General features: G+C 40.8%; 2 protein-coding genes and 1 long non-coding RNA gene across 6 annotated transcripts; 1 reads left to right on the top strand and 2 right to left on the bottom strand.

Moving 5' to 3' along the window:
- Positions 1–1171: 1171 nt before the first annotated feature.
- On the top strand, positions 1172–5469 carry LOC103984345 (U-box domain-containing protein 52-like). Its single transcript, XM_018826671.2, has 11 exons — positions 1172–1548; positions 1666–1763; positions 1842–1963; positions 2052–2260; positions 2368–2422; positions 2521–2785; positions 2857–2958; positions 3041–3469; positions 3548–4303; positions 4874–4973; positions 5069–5469. Exons 1-10 carry the CDS (start codon positions 1206–1208, stop codon positions 4964–4966), a joined length of 2472 nt encoding a protein of 823 aa, XP_018682216.2. The 5' UTR covers positions 1172–1205; the 3' UTR covers positions 4967–4973; positions 5069–5469.
- Positions 1243–2236, bottom strand: LOC135612180 (uncharacterized). Its single transcript, XR_010486797.1, has 2 exons — positions 2099–2236; positions 1243–1979 (listed from the first exon to the last, which is right to left on the bottom strand). It is a non-coding gene; the product is annotated as an uncharacterized LOC135612180 (long non-coding RNA).
- Positions 3213–17523, bottom strand: LOC103983972 (auxin response factor 19-like). Of its 4 annotated transcripts, XR_010486796.1 has the most exons (17): positions 17205–17523; positions 17002–17114; positions 14525–14623; positions 14366–14422; positions 13440–13595; positions 13251–13335; positions 12904–12994; positions 12428–12592; positions 12171–12317; positions 11446–11521; positions 11162–11294; positions 8951–10767; positions 8132–8322; positions 6396–6827; positions 5831–5880; positions 5192–5346; positions 3213–4359 (listed from the first exon to the last, which is right to left on the bottom strand). XR_010486796.1 is itself a non-coding variant. In XM_018826667.2 (14 exons), exons 1-14 carry the CDS (start codon positions 17239–17241, stop codon positions 6629–6631), a joined length of 3366 nt encoding a protein of 1121 aa, XP_018682212.2. In that variant the 5' UTR covers positions 17242–17523; the 3' UTR covers positions 6191–6628. The 4 variants fall into 4 exon arrangements, 2 of the variants coding, with proteins under 2 accessions (XP_018682212.2, XP_009399614.2); XR_010486795.1 differs by lacking the exons at positions 3213–4359; positions 5192–5346; positions 5831–5880 and adding an exon at positions 6191–6243; XM_018826667.2 differs by lacking the exons at positions 3213–4359; positions 5192–5346; positions 5831–5880 and having other exon boundaries at positions 6191–6827.
- Between the last annotated feature and the right edge of the window lie 474 nt (positions 17524–17997).

Genomic DNA, 17997 nt, shown 5'->3' with positions numbered 1-17997 from the left:
TTTTTTATTTTTAGCGTTCGATCCTCATACTTTAAAAAATTATATTAATTTTTTATAGTTATAAAAATAAAATATTTAATCATGTTTCTTCTAATGTCATTGACTCTAATCATGGAAGGTACCGTATGTGCTGTCACATACAAAAATGACATTAGAAAGAGGGATAAAAAGATAATTTCACTATCCTCATCATCCAAAAGATATTAATTTCATATAAGGGTAACTTATATGAAAACCTTGTTATCCTCCCTCCAGTTTCATCATCCCTTGTGGCACCGTGATCACTAGACTGTCAAACGTGACCTACGAGAGAGGATTATAGATGAAGCCATGGGGAAGGGGGACGATACGAAGACGAGATCTGGGAGATGGGCGGAACACTTTCTGTCGAGGAGCAAGAATGGGAGGCTTGAGATGTCGAAAACGAACATATGATGCATTGTAGACTCTAGCTCTAGTAACAATAAGTGCATAGGTGCAGTGGTATAGGAGTCTGACCAATTAGGCTGGGAAAAGTTACAGTCTAGTAGTGCCAACAACACGACGACTACGACGAAGAAAGACCGATGCAGAATTCCGTAAAAAGAAACCACTAGGGGTGAAATGGCTCAATGTTTGGTAGTCTAGTAATTATAATGCTGGAGGGGAGGATAGCTAGATGGAGGATAACGAAGCTTTTACATAAGTTACTCTTTTGTAAAATTAATATCCTTTGGATGATAAGGATAATAAAATTATTAGTTTATCTCTCTTTTTAGCATAATTTCTACATGTTATCTTTCGTCGGTAGAGTCGATAACATTGAGAAACGAGATTAAATGTTTCAATTTTATAATTATAAAGATGTCAATGTAACTTTTTTTAAATAGAGGGATTAAGATACTAAAGATAACTAACTACAAGGATAATTTATACTTAAACCATACAATGATAATTGATTGGGCAAATTAAAAAAAAAAACCTCTTTCTTTTGAATTATTTTTAAAAAGTATCTCTATTTTTAGAGTTTCCTAATAGCATTTTTATTTTTACCTAATATCTGAAATATACTTAGTCATTTATCTTTTTTTCTTCCCTTCCTTTTCATAGTTTGTTCTATAGATCGGTCAATAGAGTGAATCTGTCTAATTATAATGATTTTTACATTATGGTCAATCGGCCAAAAATTGAGCGAGAAGAGAAATAGTGGTCAAAGACTCAAATAAATGCAGAGCAAACCTGAAATCATGGCAGACCCTCCAGTTAAAAGTGGTATACTATCATTGGTACCTGAGAGCAAGATTGCCTACTATTTGCTCTTCTTCCTCTCGAAGGTTGGATCAAACAGAGGCCAAGAACTTCGAGACGGAGAAGAGGAAGACAAGGCGAGCATAATGTACTGTCGCAGGAACCCGGAGCAGATGGAAGTGGATGCAGGATGTCCACTGGTGGCGGTGGCCATTGACAAGGACAAAGGAAGCCAGAACGCTCTGAAATGGGCAGTGGACAACCTTCTCGCCAGGGGCCAGACCCTCACCCTCATCCATGTCAAGCTCACCAGCCAACCATGTGAGCTACCATCTCTTTACCCCCTCCTTATTTCCTTCCTTCTTCCGCCATGGCTGTGCTCCACTTTGGGCTTCCATGTATGTTCTCCTCATCCTGTCACTGCTTCATGCGTTACAGCTGCCAACCTAGATGATGATGGTGGCTTCAAAGAGCCGACGGACCATCAATCGAAGGAGTTGTTTCTTCCGTTTCGCTGCTTCTGCACACGTAAAGACGTGAGTGCCAGACTTTTTTGTGTCGGAGTCGCTGTTGTCTGCGAATCTCTGTAATTTTAGACAAGATGGTGTCAACAGGTGCGCTGCAAGGATGTGCTGCTGGAAGATGTCGATGCAGCCAAGGCCATAATCGAATTTGTTTCCCATGCTGCCATAGAGAAGTTGGTGGTCGGTGCCTCATCGAAGGGTGGATTCGTCAGGTCTCTTACATCTCCACTGCATTTTGAGATCCGAGAACTGTGTTCATGAGCTTGTCTCAGGCTGAAACGGTGTTCTTCTTTCTCTCAGGCGATTCAAGAATCATGATGTCTCCGCCAGTGTCACCAAGGGGGTACCTGATTTCTGCACCGTCTACGTGATCGGCAAAGGGAAGGTTTCCGCCATGCGGAATGCGGTGCGTCCAGCGCCGGCCGTTTCTCCTCTTCGTGCTCAGATCCAGAGCGAAGCCAGCCTCAAGCCTGATGCCCTTCCCCCTCGCTTCTTGCTCGGTCCCAATGGTGCGTCTTGTCTCCTCTTCCCCGCCCCCCGCCCCCCGCCCCCTTTTCCACTTGTCATTCCTGCTTTTACTAGGCCCCTGGCTGAAGAGAATGGCCGACACTTGCAGGGCCAGGCGAGGTGGCACTGGAGACACACAGCATGAAGCATGACGATTCCGTCAAGTAAGCTTACTGTTGTGACGTAGAAGGAGAAGAAGAAGGTAAAAAGAGTTCGAAGGAATTGGATTTGTGGGTGTTCACCGTGTGTCGCTGTCAAACAGGTCGCCGTATGCCAGGGGAATGCGCGCTTCCACCATCGCAGATCTCTCGTTGTCCGACACCGACATCTCCTTCGTGAGCTCCGGAAGGCCGAGCATCGACCAAGCTTTCCCGCCGAGATTATCCAATGGATCAGACGGCCTCGACCGCAGCTTCGAGATGGCGCTTACGCCCAACAACAGGTCGGCCGACTCGTACTCCACCGGGAACGAGTTCTCCTCGTTCTCACAGGGCAGCACTGGAACCTCGTGGTCATCACAAACCATGGTAACCATATCGTCAACAAGATCTCGCGATGAGACTCCATCTGCTGACCGACTCTTTCGATTGGCTTGCAGGAGGACGTAGAAGATGAGATGAAGAAGCTGAGGCTGGAGCTCAAGCACACCATGGACATGTACAACAACGCCTGCAAAGAAGCAATCTCAGCCAAACAAAAGGTCAGATTACATCCATACGTCTCCAACTCGATACTCATCGGCAAGAGATGAACTTTCTTCACCTGGCCATGATCTGCTGCAGGCGATGGAGCTCCAGCGATGGAAAGTGGAGGAGCAGAAGAAGCTGTACGAAGCTCAAATGGCAGAGGAAGCTGCCGTGGCTTTGGTGGAGAAGGAGAAGGCGATACGCAGAGTGGCAATGGACACAGCTCGAGCCGAGAACAGGATAGCAGAGTTAGAATCACAGAAGAGGGTAGATGCAGAGATGATGGCAATTAAAGATGCCCACGAGAACAACAGAACTTTAGATTCCGCACCTCGTGCGGACGTGAGGTACAGGAAGTACACCATTGAGGATATCGAAATTGCCACGGAATACTTCGCTGAGCATCGTAAGATCGGAGAGGGTGGCTATGGCCCGGTCTACAAATGCCATCTGGATCACACGGCGGTGGCCGTCAAGGTTCTGCGCCCGGATGCAGCTCAAGGGAGGTCGCAGTTTCAACAAGAGGTAAGCAGAGTGGATGAGCATGGGATCAAACCGATACCTGTTGCAGGTTCGCCTTGATGCTTCCCTTTGGTTGCGCAGGTTGAGGTGCTGAGCTGCATCAGGCACCCGAACATGGTGCTGCTCCTGGGTGCCTGCCCGGAGTACGGCTGTATCGTGTACGAATACATGGCCAACGGGAGCTTGGACGACAGACTTTTCCGGCGAGGCAACTCGCCGGTGATCCCATGGCAGCACAGGTTCCGCATCGCTTGTGAGATCGCCACCGGACTCCTCTTCCTGCACCGGATGAAGCCGGAGCCACTGGTACACCGCGACCTCAAGCCCGGGAACATCCTCCTCGACAGGAACTACGTGAGCAAGATCGGCGACGTCGGCCTCGCCCGGCTGGTCCCCCCGTCGGTGGCGGACAGCGTCACGCAGTACCGGATCACCTCCACGGCCGGAACCTTCTGCTACATCGATCCCGAGTACCAGCAGACGGGCATGCTGGGGGTGAAGTCCGACATATACTCGCTCGGGGTTCTGCTGCTGCAGATCATCACGGCGAAGCCTCCGATGGGGCTAACGCACCTCGTGAGCCGCGCAATCGAGCAGGGAACATTCGCCGAAGTGTTGGATCCTGCGGAGTCGGACTGGCCGGTGGAGGCGGCTCAGCGGCTTGCTGAGAAGGCACTCAAGTGCACAGAGCTGAGAAGGAAGGATAGACCAGATCTCGAAAAGGTTGTGTTGCCAGAGCTGCAGTGGCTAAGTGCTCTCGGAGAAGATAGCTTGGCGAACTGCACGCTGCGATACAGTACTCAGAGCTCGCCCATCAACAGTCAAGCTTCCATGCAGGTGAGTCGGTGATGAGAACCGAAGGTAGACACCGAGTTCATTGGTACCGAGAAGCACTGTAGTAGTAATGCATGTGTAAAGAACATGAACTGCATAGATAATGATTGCTTTACTTGATGCATTCTCAATAAAATAAAAAAAAACATAATTACATGTAAAAGAGAAAAGTAATCACCAAATCAAGAGTTGTAGAATGACTATTAACAATGATGTTATAGGAATGACTATCAAGTAAATCTTCAACAACAGAATGATGCTGCAAGTCATTATTTAGATTAGACAAAACTTGAACATGGATTTGCTATGAGACAATGCTATCTTGTTAATGCTTGACAAAATTTGTCTATGAAACCCTTTTCTCCAACACAAATTTCTGAAGTATTCAGAAGATTCAGAAACTATAAAATGCACATGAGTAGCTGTGTCCAAGGCAGCTTATCCTTGAGAGCAAACCTACACAATTTTCTCATAGTATTACTACTAGTGAAATGATTTGAGTGAGATAGAACTTTGAAAAAATATATGGCATGAGGAGACCTGGACCTACTCATCTTAATATTTATTTGACAGGAATTTATGAGTGATCCACTGCTGACACAAAATGGATTTGCTATCCACTCAAGTGAATCATCAGCCACAGGAAGAAAATCCAGTGTGCTGTGAGAATAAGGTGACAGTATAACTTATCTGAAACTTGCCTTACTACATTAATTAGTATGACTGCTAGTTCAGCAAACTTGTTTGATTTAATTTTTGTTTGTGCAGGCACCTTTATGATCAAGCTGCTAAAGCTGGTCTCATAGCTAAAGACAGTTTCCAATAGTGGCATCAGCATGTTCAATGCAGTAGCCACAAACAATAAAGACTGGAGTTCTTCATCCAACATACCTCTGTCGAGGAGATGAGAAGCAGGCAGCAGATTCTGAAATTGTGCCGAAATATGTTTACTTCATGAAGTTACACACTATTTTTTTTTTTCCTTTTTAGCACCAAGTTTCGATTTCGAATAAGGTCAGACCTTAGTAAGGTTACTCCTTTGCGACCTGAAAGACCAAAGTTCAAAACAATAGTTCAGCAAATCAACAATTGTTCCTGATGAAGCATGTAAACTATTGTCCCCTCTGTTGAATAATTTCTTTTGTTCCAAACCTTCATTTGTTGATGGACAGCTACTGGCTTATGCAAGTTAAACAACTTCAGATACAACAGTCTTTTTAAGCGAGCACTAATGTATACCTAAACCATTTTGCTAAACGTAAAGAGTTCTTCTGAGCAAGACATTCACTTTATTTTCAGATAGCATTGATTGCAAGATTCTAAGGGCTAACTTCAACCATCCTAATTCAGTACACAACAATGATATGTTACCACTGCCCAAGTATCAAGTATGGATACTTCAAAATGCTACATGACCACTTTGGAATATTTCCTGATGTATGACAGATACCTTAAAACATATGACATATGTATAACTTGTAACAATATATTGAGAATGTCACTGATCATTGAAATATCGGGTCAACTCACATCCTTTCTGCCTATGACTTCAACTGTACTTCAAATTCTAGGCAGCATTTCTGACACAAAAATCCAGAAAAACAGAGTTAGTTATCCATTCTTTAAGTGCCTGTAGAAGAATGTGATTGCCAAATAGCAAAATAACCAAACTTTACATTCAGTAATATATTCCGCAACAATTAAATTGCCATAATATGTGTACCAATTGATACGAATTTCAAGAATAGCAACATTAGATGGCATCTATTGTCATGCAATATTCAGAGTTTGATCAGTTTTTATCTTCAATGAATAAGTGGATAGGTCCTCTGAACAAGTAAAAAACATCACCAGGGAGGGCAATAAGTTACAATTATGTTGACATACACATGCTCTGCAAATATCTTCATGGATCAGTAACTCTGCTCATTTCCCCCAAATTTCTGTTTGAGATGTCATACAGATTAGGAAAATGTTGAAGCTTTCACTATCAGAAAAAAGGAACTGACATTAACTTAAGTACATGATATTTAATATAGAAAAACTGCAGCCCCTGATGGATCCTACCAGTTCTGTTGAGTTGGATATAACTCACCACCACAATTTCTCATCTCCATTCAAAAATAATGGGTGAGGTTTGTCATGTGTAGCTGCTTCTGCTTTTCGATATTGGCTTTTTGCCATCAATTATGCAGTTTGGACAATGGACACTTCCACTCATCATCATCTTTTAGACGATCTTCATATGGAATGCCAGGCACGATGGCCAACAAAAGTTGAAATCAGCTTCACCGCATGATCAGTTAGTCATTCCAAATGATTATATTATCATTCAAAATGATCATACGATCCAGCTGAGAGGTTGCCTGAGTTCTGATCATGGTGGCCCCTCCAGGCATTTCCACCATCAGAGCTGCCGCAAGCCTGATTTAGGAGGCTATTGTTTTCCAAATCAACATCGATGCTCATCTGTTGTACTTCTTGTGGAGACAATATCTTGATGCACCGAACACAGTTCACAAACTCCCTGCACATTGAAGTGATCATGCTTGGTCACAACATTGTCATGATCTTTCTGCTTTGATGGTTTAGTAATTAACTTACTATATTTCAGAGTGTGAAAGCTATAAACCAGATAGTGAAGGTACTACATTTAGCATTTTCGTTTTAATTTTACTCAATTTTTTATCATGCTCTTATTTACTTGACTAATAGAACATAACTTAAATCACTGTCTCACTCAAAAAATAACAAAGTTATGATTGGAGCACTTTGATCACTAAAAGGACCTATCACATTAGAACTTTGCATTATTATTACATATAGAAGTGGGAAGAAAACCACAAATATCTAATTGTCCCAGAAAGTACCTTGCATTTTCTAAAAGATGATTTAAGATCCTTACTGATTTTAATTTTTTTCAAATATTCAGAAGATATAGAAAGTACTGTCAGTTTGTCCTAGGGAAATATAATGGAACACTTAAGAAGTCATGATATAGTTTACTCTCATGGGTCATGACATCACCCATCTTCTTTTCACGGGCATGCCTCCTACTCCACAATGACTACAGAGGTCATGATATAGTTTGTCCTAGGGAAATATTTAAGATCCTTACTGATTTTAATTTTTTTCAAATATTCAGAAGGTATAGAAAGTACTGTCATTTTGTCCTAGGGAAATATAATGGAACACTAAAGAAGTCATGATATAGTTTACTCTCATGGGTCATGACATCACCCATCTTCTTTTCACGGGAATGCCTCCTACACCACAATGACTACAGAGGTCATGATATAGTTTGTCCTAGGGAAATATTTAAGATCCTTACTGATTTTAATTTTTTTCAAATATTCAGAAGGTATAGAAAGTACTGTCATTTTGTCCTAGGGAAATATAATGGAACACTTAAGAAGTCATGATATAGTTTACTCTCATGGGTCATGACATCACCCATCTTCTTTTCACGGGCATGCCTCCTACACCACAATGACTACAGAGGTCATGATATAGTTTGTCCTAGGGAAATATTTAAGATCCTTACTGATTTTAATTTTTTTCAAATATTCAGAAGGTATAGAAAGTACTGTCATTTTGTCCTAGGGAAATATAATGGAACACTTAAGAAATCATGATATAGTTTACTCTCATGGGTCATGACATCACCCATCTTCTTTTCACAGGCATGCCTCCTACACCACAATGACTACAGAGGTTCCTAGATCTTCGCTCATTAATATAGTTTTTCTTCAATTTTACAAATCATAGAGTAAAGTGCTTCTTTTATCCAAAAGATGACAATATAATGCTGAAGGACATGCCATAACTTACTCCCATGGGTCATCTCCAACAAGTAGAACATCATTTTCATGATCTACGTAAACTAGCTTCCAGCCAATTCTTTGTCGATCTTCCAGCTGTCCCTCTATATTGAACATTCGTGCAAGATCATGTTTCAGCTCATCATAGCCTGAGTAATGTGTGATATCTATCGATCTGCCAACAGCTCCACGCTTGTATACCTAAAAACACTACCACTTGTTAGGTTATGAGAGAGAAATGATAAAAAAAAAGTCGGCTTTGATATGACCAAGAAGCAAATATTAGATGATAAGAAAATATCAAAAATTAGATCAATATGAACTGCACAGCCAGTTTGATATACCTTTAAGCATGGCAGATTTCGGTACCATGAAAAGTTAGATCACTTCTACAACCATCAGTACAAACTTACACCTTCAGTTTCAACACATTTTTAAGCTCATGGAACCATAGATGGATATGCCCTTGGATTACGTTATTTTGGTGTCAATTGCTACTGACAAAAAATATGATTATGGAATTGATCAGCATCTGGAAATATTCCAGCAATCTTTGTAGAAGATAAATGATAAAACCATATCTAGTTATCCTGGTATGATTTGCTTCGTTTTTATGCTATACTTGACAAGATTTTCTTAGGGTGGCCCACTCAGCATTATGCAAGTAATACAAATCACTTAGTTTCTAGAGTGATCAAGAAAAGAACAACACAAAAATTAATCCAATTTTTTTTATATTATTTAGCAGAATAGCAGAGACAATCAATTCACTATGTGGCAGTACTCATAAAAACAAAATACATAGCTTCCCTAAGCTAAAACCACAAACCTTAGTGTAAGTGCGCATATGCTGAAGTGGTGGCGGCACTGGTGTCCACGAGCTTTTAGTTAAGAAAACATTCTCATTAGTAGTTGAATCTATAGAATTAAATGCGATGTCTGGAATTCCGAATGCTTGTGATACCATGGATAATGATAAGTCTTGTTGAGCATCTTTTGAGGCATTATAGTTGGCAACTACATCCCTAGTGATACGATTCTGATACTTTCCTGAATCAATGCTGTTTGCCAGCATAGTATCAATGGTCAAAGGTAATTCCAATGAGCTATCGATGTTATCTCCAAAGGGAACATTATCTCCTGGATCTGTGCCCTGGACATCACCATATGTAGGTGCAACCCTGAGCATTGATGGTTGATTGAAAGAAGAGAGAGGGAAAATTTGATGTAATGGTCCATCAGTCTGGGATAGGCACACAGAAGTTGCTGAAGAGGTTGTGTCCAAGTAATCCATTTGTGTTGTGTTGCCTACATATGTCTGAGGGGCAATGACACCCTGATTTTGCACCTTGGAAAATGGGGTCAAGAGCTTCATACTGTGTACAGCTTTTGGAAACTCCTTCGAGATGTTGGGTATTGCTGCAGCATTTTCAACGGAGGTTGGACCAAGCATTGTAATAACTGACTGAGACGTCTTCTCTGTTGACTCGAGAGTGTAGTTTTGAATCCCATTTAAAATTGAATGTGGAAGAATAGCTCCATTGTTTGCTGAAGGTGATGTGGAGCAAAATGGGTTGTCGTTGGTAAATCCTGACTGTGTCCCTTCAGCTGCTAGCAAAGAGCTGCCACAAGCAGGGATCAAATTGGTTGCCGGTGTAGCAGGAAGGATAGCCCCGGATAAGTCACCTAGTAGAGTTTGCTGCTGTTGAGGCTTTTGCTGTGACAGGTTGGGCGAAGGCTGTTGTAGCCTTGCAGGAGTAGCTTTTGGACATGGTTGAGGAATCATTGGTTGCTGAACTAGTGAATGGGAGTTCAATAACTGCTGTAGTACATCTGGGAGAGTTTTTTGGGACTCCTGAATTTGAGGAAACGGAGGTTGTTGCATTCGGGGCTGTGAAAATGATGACTGCTGTTGTTGTTGCTGCTGCTGCTGGAGTTTTTGTAGCAACTGTGGCCGATTCTGTTGATCAGATAACTGTTGATTCACTGCTAGAATCCTACTTGGCTGTGGCTGGTATTGCTGCTCAAGTTGCTGGTCCTGGTGCTGCTGCTGCAGGAGCAGTTGCTGAGGATGTTGTTGCTGATTCTGGTGGAGGCTGGTTTGTAATAACTCCTTGTTCTGTATCATAGTCGGTGGCTCTTGCTGTGGCTGGTGCTGTTGTTGCTGCAATTGAATCTGGATCAGTACTTGAGGCTGTATTATGTTGTTCTGTCTCTCGTCAGATGGTACTGCTTGGTTGACCAATTGCTGCTTCTGCTGCAAAGATAGATCTTGCATCTGTTGTCTACTAACAGCACCCACTTGGTTCAGTGGGATTGACAATTTAGCAAGTTCCTCAACTTGTTGACTCATCCTACTAGCATTAAACTGCATATTTGCCTGTTGCAACTTTGAAGCTTGCAAACCCAATGGCCAAGAAAGATCAGTTGTACCAAGGTTTCGGACAGGTCCAGCAAGGGAGCACAAATATTCTGTTTGCAGGGTTTGGCTAGCAAGGGATGGATTTTGTTGCATGTTCATCCATTGAACTAAACTTAGACCTGGCATTACAGTGCTCTGAGTTTCAGAATCCTTTATGCAGGTCTCCTCTCCAAGCCAAGGCATTGCCCTCTTAAAAATATTTTCCATTTCTGATGATTCATCGTCTGCAAAATCAACTGACAATTCAGCATACTGATAATTACACAAAAAAAACTGCCTGATAATCTAGCTCGGTACACTAGTTCTCAAATATAAAGATAAAAATGCATCTATAATTATAACCAATGTCCTCTCACCATCTAGAGCCTTGTGTTTCTGCTTCAATAACAGCTGGTTCTTGCCAAATATTGCTAAATCATGAAATTTTGTTTCTTATATTTTGTTATGCCAAACCCATTCAATATTAGTGGAAAAAGTTTATGTAAGGCTATCCTGAAGCTTGACTGAATCAAAAAAAGATTGCTTAAAAGCTAAGACAAGTAATTGGTTTTTCAATGATCTAAAGATTCTAAACCATTTATAGAGAGGTTTCTGTGTTATAAATTATACATCAAGTACCTAGCATTCCTGGTTGTCTGGTGCGCTTGCGAAAAAATGGTGGACAGATGAAGAAAGGAGCTATCACAGGTTCAATCTCCCATATGGACACCCTGTTGTGTCTCTCGCCTGCTGCAGACTCATCCCATCCGACCTGTCAATAATGCAAAATACTATTTGTAAAAGATTAAATTCTAAAAAGCAAATTAGTAAACACTACAAATGATGAACTAGACCAAAAGCCTCAGACTAAATGGATTCAAGATCCAAAGCATGCAGATAACTGATATATATACAAAATGAACCTGCAAATTGTGCCATTGTGAGTTTTTCCACCTTACAGGATCCAAATCACTAATGCCTGTAATGGTACCCATGTACCTGCAGAAATATAGAGCAAGTTTACATTTTTTATCTGATATTAGAGCTCTATGATCAAAGTGCTATAAATATCAACGATATAAGTTAAATAAGAAATTAGTTGTCGATTTCTAAACAGGGAAGTCCGGTTCAGTATTTAAATGCGAGAGGGAAGCCAGAATAGTAATGCCACAAGTGGTTGCCTAACTGAATTAGAACTTCAATAGGAGCCACCAAGTAGGCAACAAAAGAATAGTCTAGGTTACCAATATTCTGTACTTTTAAATTATAGATACATTTAAAGGGTAGTCAATAAAATGAAAGTGACAATATTCATGGTGAACCAATTTTAGAAAAATCAAGTAGTCTCCTCCAGAAATCCATTGGATACTTCCCTTGTTTCCTGCCTTCATTTTTTAAAGTGAGCTAGGGTATCAAGCAGCCATCTCCATTTATGTGAGCAACCCTATGATACTCCTTGCTATCCAATTCTCTGCTTCTGTTTCTTCTTCATCTTCTCTTAGTTTATATTTCTTTTCTTTATTACATATCTCTTTCCTTTTGTCTTTTATTCTTTTAACCTATTTAATCTAAAATCATCTTATTGGCTTTAAACATTACTTCTGTTTGTTCATGTTTTTCAAGGCTTAACTAGAATCCTACTTCTTACCTTCTTGTTCCTGATTCTTCAGTTTCGAACAACATACGAAAGCGCATACCCAGGAATATTTGGTTGCTATATACTGCCTTCTGGTATTTTGCAAAAGGAATAACAAAATCTGAAGGACAGGTCCTGCAGAATGACATTAATTTACCACTGCAAGGTATAATAGATATATGTAAAAGTTAACAATTAATCAGCACAAAGTTGTTGATGATCCATTTTCAGATGGATACTACATATCTTTACAAATGGGGGAGACCTACCTTGGATTGTAAAATACAGTGAATGGGCTGTTGTTTGCAGCAGCATGGGCTGCAGCAGCAAGAATGCCTATATGCATGCTATCACTTGACAGGACAGATGATGATATGCTGGTAGGTTGCCTGTTAGCACGCCGAATACCTAAAAGAAGCTGTTGTTTTTCATCCCTGCTCATGACAACAATAACAAGAAACTTATAAGCTTTGTCTAAAATACAGATAACTAGGTTATAATTTTTGCCTGCTGTAAACATCCACTGTTAACAGCAAACGCTGAAAGAAATAAGAACAAGGAGAAGAGGGCACTTGGGATCATGTCATGGGAAAAATGAAAGAAACAACCATAAATTTCTAACTAAAATAACGAATGCCTTGAGAATGAACTTCTTAGGTAAACCACAAGTACATTTAGGGATCTTCTGCCTATTGTCTGCCATTCTGGAAAAAGTAAAACACTAAATGTTTAATATTGGTATTACCTAATAAATAAGACGGAATCACCAGCGAAGAGCTTCTTTCCGCTCACAAATAAGCTCCAACCAGTGGTGAGCAAGTGCCTTTTGGGTTGACCTAGATTTCATGCAAAGAAGATCATGACCTTTCGAGAATGCCAAGTTGAATGTTAAATGCAAAAGTTAGCATATGTTCAGCAAGTCATTACACTTTAGTCTTATGACTAGGTTTTTTTTACTAAGCATAGAAAACAATATTCTAATACAAGTTGTAGAGGTTAAGAATTACATAAATTCATTGAACTTGTATTAAAAGAAAAAAATGCACATGAGCATTTAAAAAGATGTTTCAAACAATCTTTTTTTAGTCTTACCTCGATAGATATGACGGAAGGTCCAGAGATTCTCATGCAAGTCTCTGGCCTGTATTTCTTGAGCAGGTGGCTGCATTGAGAAGTCCTATACAATACAAAAAGAAAGGTTTGCAATGGACGGATTATCAGAGAACTGTGACAAGTCTGTATCGTGTGAGAAATTTATCCATGACAACATAATTTCCTTACAAGAGCAGGGAAAATTTTCTCTGCAGCACGACGAGGAACAGAGAACCCTCCATGTGTGCTTGTATCACTCGCAGTAAGTGTTTTACAAAAGAATTCTGTCTGCGACCTGGTTTGTTTTAGTGCAAGCTCTGATGCCAGCAATGCCTCCTTCTCATACTGCATTAAGAAAAAAGAAAAAAGGTCAGATACATCTCCATGGAAGGCTTATGACAATTTAGGAGAGGCATTTTTAATGCATACAGCAATGGCCAAAAAAGTATGAAGAAATAGGAACTATTGTCCGCATCATCTTCTTTTTCGTATGTATATGTATATATATCTATACACACACACACACATATATGTATGTATATATATATGTGTATGTATATATATATGTATATATGTATGTATATATGTATATATGTATGTATATATGTATGTATATATATACATACATACATATATACATAAATATATACATACATACATATATATATATATATATATACATACATATACACACACACACACACACACATACACACACACATAAAGTGCTTTAGCCACAAAACCTTATGTATAAAACAAAGGCCATAAATCTTGAGTAAAGCAATTCTTTGCAACAAAGCTCTTTGTGCAGTATCAATAGAAGGGAAGTGCTCATACAATACCCCACTTTAGAGAACTACAACCAGTGACATCCCTTTTACTTTAGAGAATTACTGCCAGTCATATTTCTGTACACAAATTGATCATGATCTATTTCTAGTCTATCAATATTTATTGGCTGACAAATAGAGTGTCAAGTATATGAATGACTTAGGTTCTAATCACCTCCAAACTAAATTACTAACTGACATAGCACATTTTCTTAGACATCTAAAGCTACATGTTAAAGGCATGGTTGAAGATTCTAATGGATAAAAATGATAAAATGGACCCACCGAATTAACTGGCTGAAGAGTCATCTGAGCATAAACTTCATCTGTCTCTGGATCCACCTAAAAGTTTTACAAAATCAGGCATGAAGCTGAAGGTCACTGCAGAATTCAATCATAATTGGCATGTACAAAAGAAAGAAATATCAGGAAATGGTAGCATACATGCAGTGTAACATTGTGAAGAAGGCATATCAACTTTGAGGGAAGACTGGTATAGTTTGGAATATGAGCATCAAGATCCTTTTGCATAGAAGTTGCAACCTGAAATTGTACATATGTTATTAATCTAAGCCATGTAAGTGAAAACCCAGATAAATCTTTTAAACCAAAATTATCAAGTTTCAATGATAATCAGTGGTATGATTAGGAGATCAAGGCATTAATATCCTTTTGCATAGAAGCTGCAACCTGAAATTATACGTATGTTACAATCTAAGCCATGTAAGTGTAAACCTACATCAATCTTTTTGACCAAAATTATCAAGTTATAACGGTAATCAATTGTATGATAAGGAGATGGACCCAGTTTCAACAAAAATTACTGCAGTAAATAACATCAGTTTAGAAGGTTATAAAATTTCAAACAATAAAATTTTCCTTACCTATAGTAGGAATTTGGCCCATAAGGCTTACAAGAGAATAGCATGTGTCTAATGCTTTAAAAAGTTGCCAAGTAGCTCATTCATTGACACAAGAAGCCAGCTGTGAGTCATGCTTCCATTGACAAAGCACCTAAGATATAAGTATTTTCCTTAACATGAAGGACATGCTCTATCATCTACTCATAGTTCATTGGTATAACCAACCACATTTACGCACATTTGTTCTGAGTAAAAGGAAAACCCAATCTGATTGATAAAATCAATGCGGATCAAGTGCTTGCAGTAACTGCCAAACCCAATAAACATCAAGTTTGGACTGTGAGTGTTGACGAAAGCCATAACCTAAAAATGAACCAAAGATGAGAAGAAAATTTAAAAGTAAGATATTTAGTTCAAATGGTAATTCAAATGAAAGTCCAAAATACAAGCTACATTTTGCCACAAAATGATTTCTGTAGTTTATATGATAAATCTCAGTGTCTGCCGTACCGAAGCATACCGGCCGTACTGGGCGGTACGTACCGGTCCGCCAGGTACTCGATACGCGGACCACCCTGTACCGCTACAGTACTACAGTATCGGTACACCAGGGTGTACCGCTCGGTACGCCCTGGTGTACCGCTCGGTATGCCTTGGTGTACCGCCTGGTATGCCTTGGTGTACCGCCCGGTACACCGGTACCGTACCATACCGAGCCCGGGTCGAAACTCCGGTACGGTACAGTATGGCGGACCTTGATAAATATTATTGATAACGCTAAGTAGTTTATCAAACAGAATTGCAGATAGCATACAGAGTATCATATTTATAGATGAACAAGAATTTAGGATACAATGAGAAGCAATCTGGTGCTCCGTAAGTAAATATTAACTAAGAATGAAGGCATGGCTTTCCAGCATAAATAAATGAATATATTAATGTACAGTCACCCTGAATCACTCACAAGAAGGCCACCAAACTATAATAAGCAAGTTCTTTGATTTCAATACATGATTTACAGTGATGATAACTGCCCCAAGGCATGGATCAGAAACATTCTATCCTATTTGGGAACAGAATTTATGTGAATCTGTCTATCTTTCAGCAATAAAACTGCATGAAACAAGCATCACAATCACCGCCATCATTCTTGCCCCCATCTAAACTTAAGATCTGAGGATGACACAAGTTTTTCTCATTTTCACGTGCAAGCCATAACTTGATAATATTATCATAGAAACTATTCCAGCTGTGTTCTGTCAGAAAATGCAAAGTTTCACGTATCTCCTATTGTATTCCTGAGAACCAGATATATCTTGTTTTTTTTGTTTTTATTAATCTGATGCTAGAAAAAAAATAAAAAATTTTAAGTGGTAATCATCCCAACAATTACAAAGAGAAGGCAAATGTCAATTCATCTTGCTTGTTTTTTACCTCTTAGCAAGTATAAGTTGTTAAGTATACAGAAGGCAAAAAAGGGAACAACGAGGTCTAATTATCATGGAGAAAAATATTAGTAAATGGTAAAAGATTAATGAAAAAGAACTTTTATTAAATAATCAAACATTAAGTACCAACAACCCCACAAAATGATTCCATTTATAACTGGACTTAATCAAAAAAATCCCTCAAATCAAGTACCACAGTCAACTCCCTAGTCTCTGCAGATCTCCCAAATACCATTTTACTTCATTTAGAAGACATAAGAACCATAATGATCTAAAATGAATAATTAAAGGCCATCAAATCCGGGGACTCTGAAAATATTAAAGAAAAGCATACCCAAACATATGATTAAGAACAAGGAAAAAATAGAAAGAAGCATCATTGCAGACAACAACAAAAAAAAGGAAGAAACGCACGTAAAAGAATGGTTTCTTTAACAAGCTTCAGTACTTCCAACCATCAAAAGAGAATCCTTTCCAATCCGCAGGATTGGGCGAGGCAGCACAATAGCAACCAAGCAGGAAAGAGTAGCACTTATGCAGAGCAACCACACTAGAAGAGGCGACCATGCCCAAATAAGCAAGAGCCCCTTGTCTTGCCTTCTATTTTTACCTGCTCGCTGTGTCCCTGGGGAAAGTACACGACGAGGCTCCCCACCAGCGGCAGCGTCACAAGCGGCCCCGCACACGCATGCCACAGCTCCGGGTTGATCGTCTTCGTCTCCACTGAACCATCACCATCGACAACACAAGCGTCAAACAACCCACACGCCGGCGGCAAACATGGACAAGGGAGCCACTCGAGACCAAACTCACCTTCGTGAGCCGCAGCTCCGTTGGCAAGCCGCTTCATCTTTCTCACTCGGGCGAGCTTCAACACCACCGCCCTCTCGTTCACTATAGTGCAGCCGCCATATGCATCAGACCGGGCGTTCAAGACAGGGGCCGGTGAATCCGGCGAGGCGGTCCGAAGGCCCCGCGTCCGTGGGCGGGCGTCGAGGGGGCCAATGGTCCCTCAGTGGGGAGCCAAGCAAGGAGGGTTCCGTCTCCCGACAAAGCGAGGGACCAAAGAAGCAGCAGCAGCGGAGAAGACGAGACAGGGGAGAGGCGAAACATGAAAGGAACTCGAGCATTCCTTCTCGGTCCAAAAGCCGCTTTCTATGTCGCATCTCCCGGCGGATAATAAGCACTTTAGCCCCCGTCTTTTCGCTCATTCAACTTGTAACCCGGCCGGTTGCGGTCACATCACTCGAATTGCGGACGACCAGGGGCATCGGAGGACCACACGGTAATTGTACGAGATCAAAGGGCTTATTGGCAATAAAACCTCGAGACCAACTCCACCTACGCTCCGATTGGTGCACTCAAGTGGGACCCGCCATAAGAAGCCGAGGGTAACTGAAGCGCGGGGGGCGAATAAACGTTCACGTTCGCGGAATCTGAGATCAACGGCCGGGCTTCCTCCACGTGGCAGGTAACCGCTTTTGCAGGCCGAGGATTCCTTGAGAGCCCGGACGCGTGTCGACGGGGGAGTGGTGGATCAAGTGGCTGTTGGTGTACGATACCTGTAGAGTAGGGAGTTCATCCGATCGAGGCAAGCGTGCGAGCT

Source organism: Musa acuminata, chromosome BXJ2-5 (genome assembly GCF_036884655.1).
Source record: "Musa acuminata AAA Group cultivar baxijiao chromosome BXJ2-5, Cavendish_Baxijiao_AAA, whole genome shotgun sequence".
Taxonomy (NCBI): Eukaryota; Viridiplantae; Streptophyta; class Magnoliopsida; order Zingiberales; family Musaceae; genus Musa; species Musa acuminata.
The sequence above is the reverse complement of the archived record's forward strand: the minus strand, read 5'-3'. Positions and strand labels throughout refer to the sequence as shown.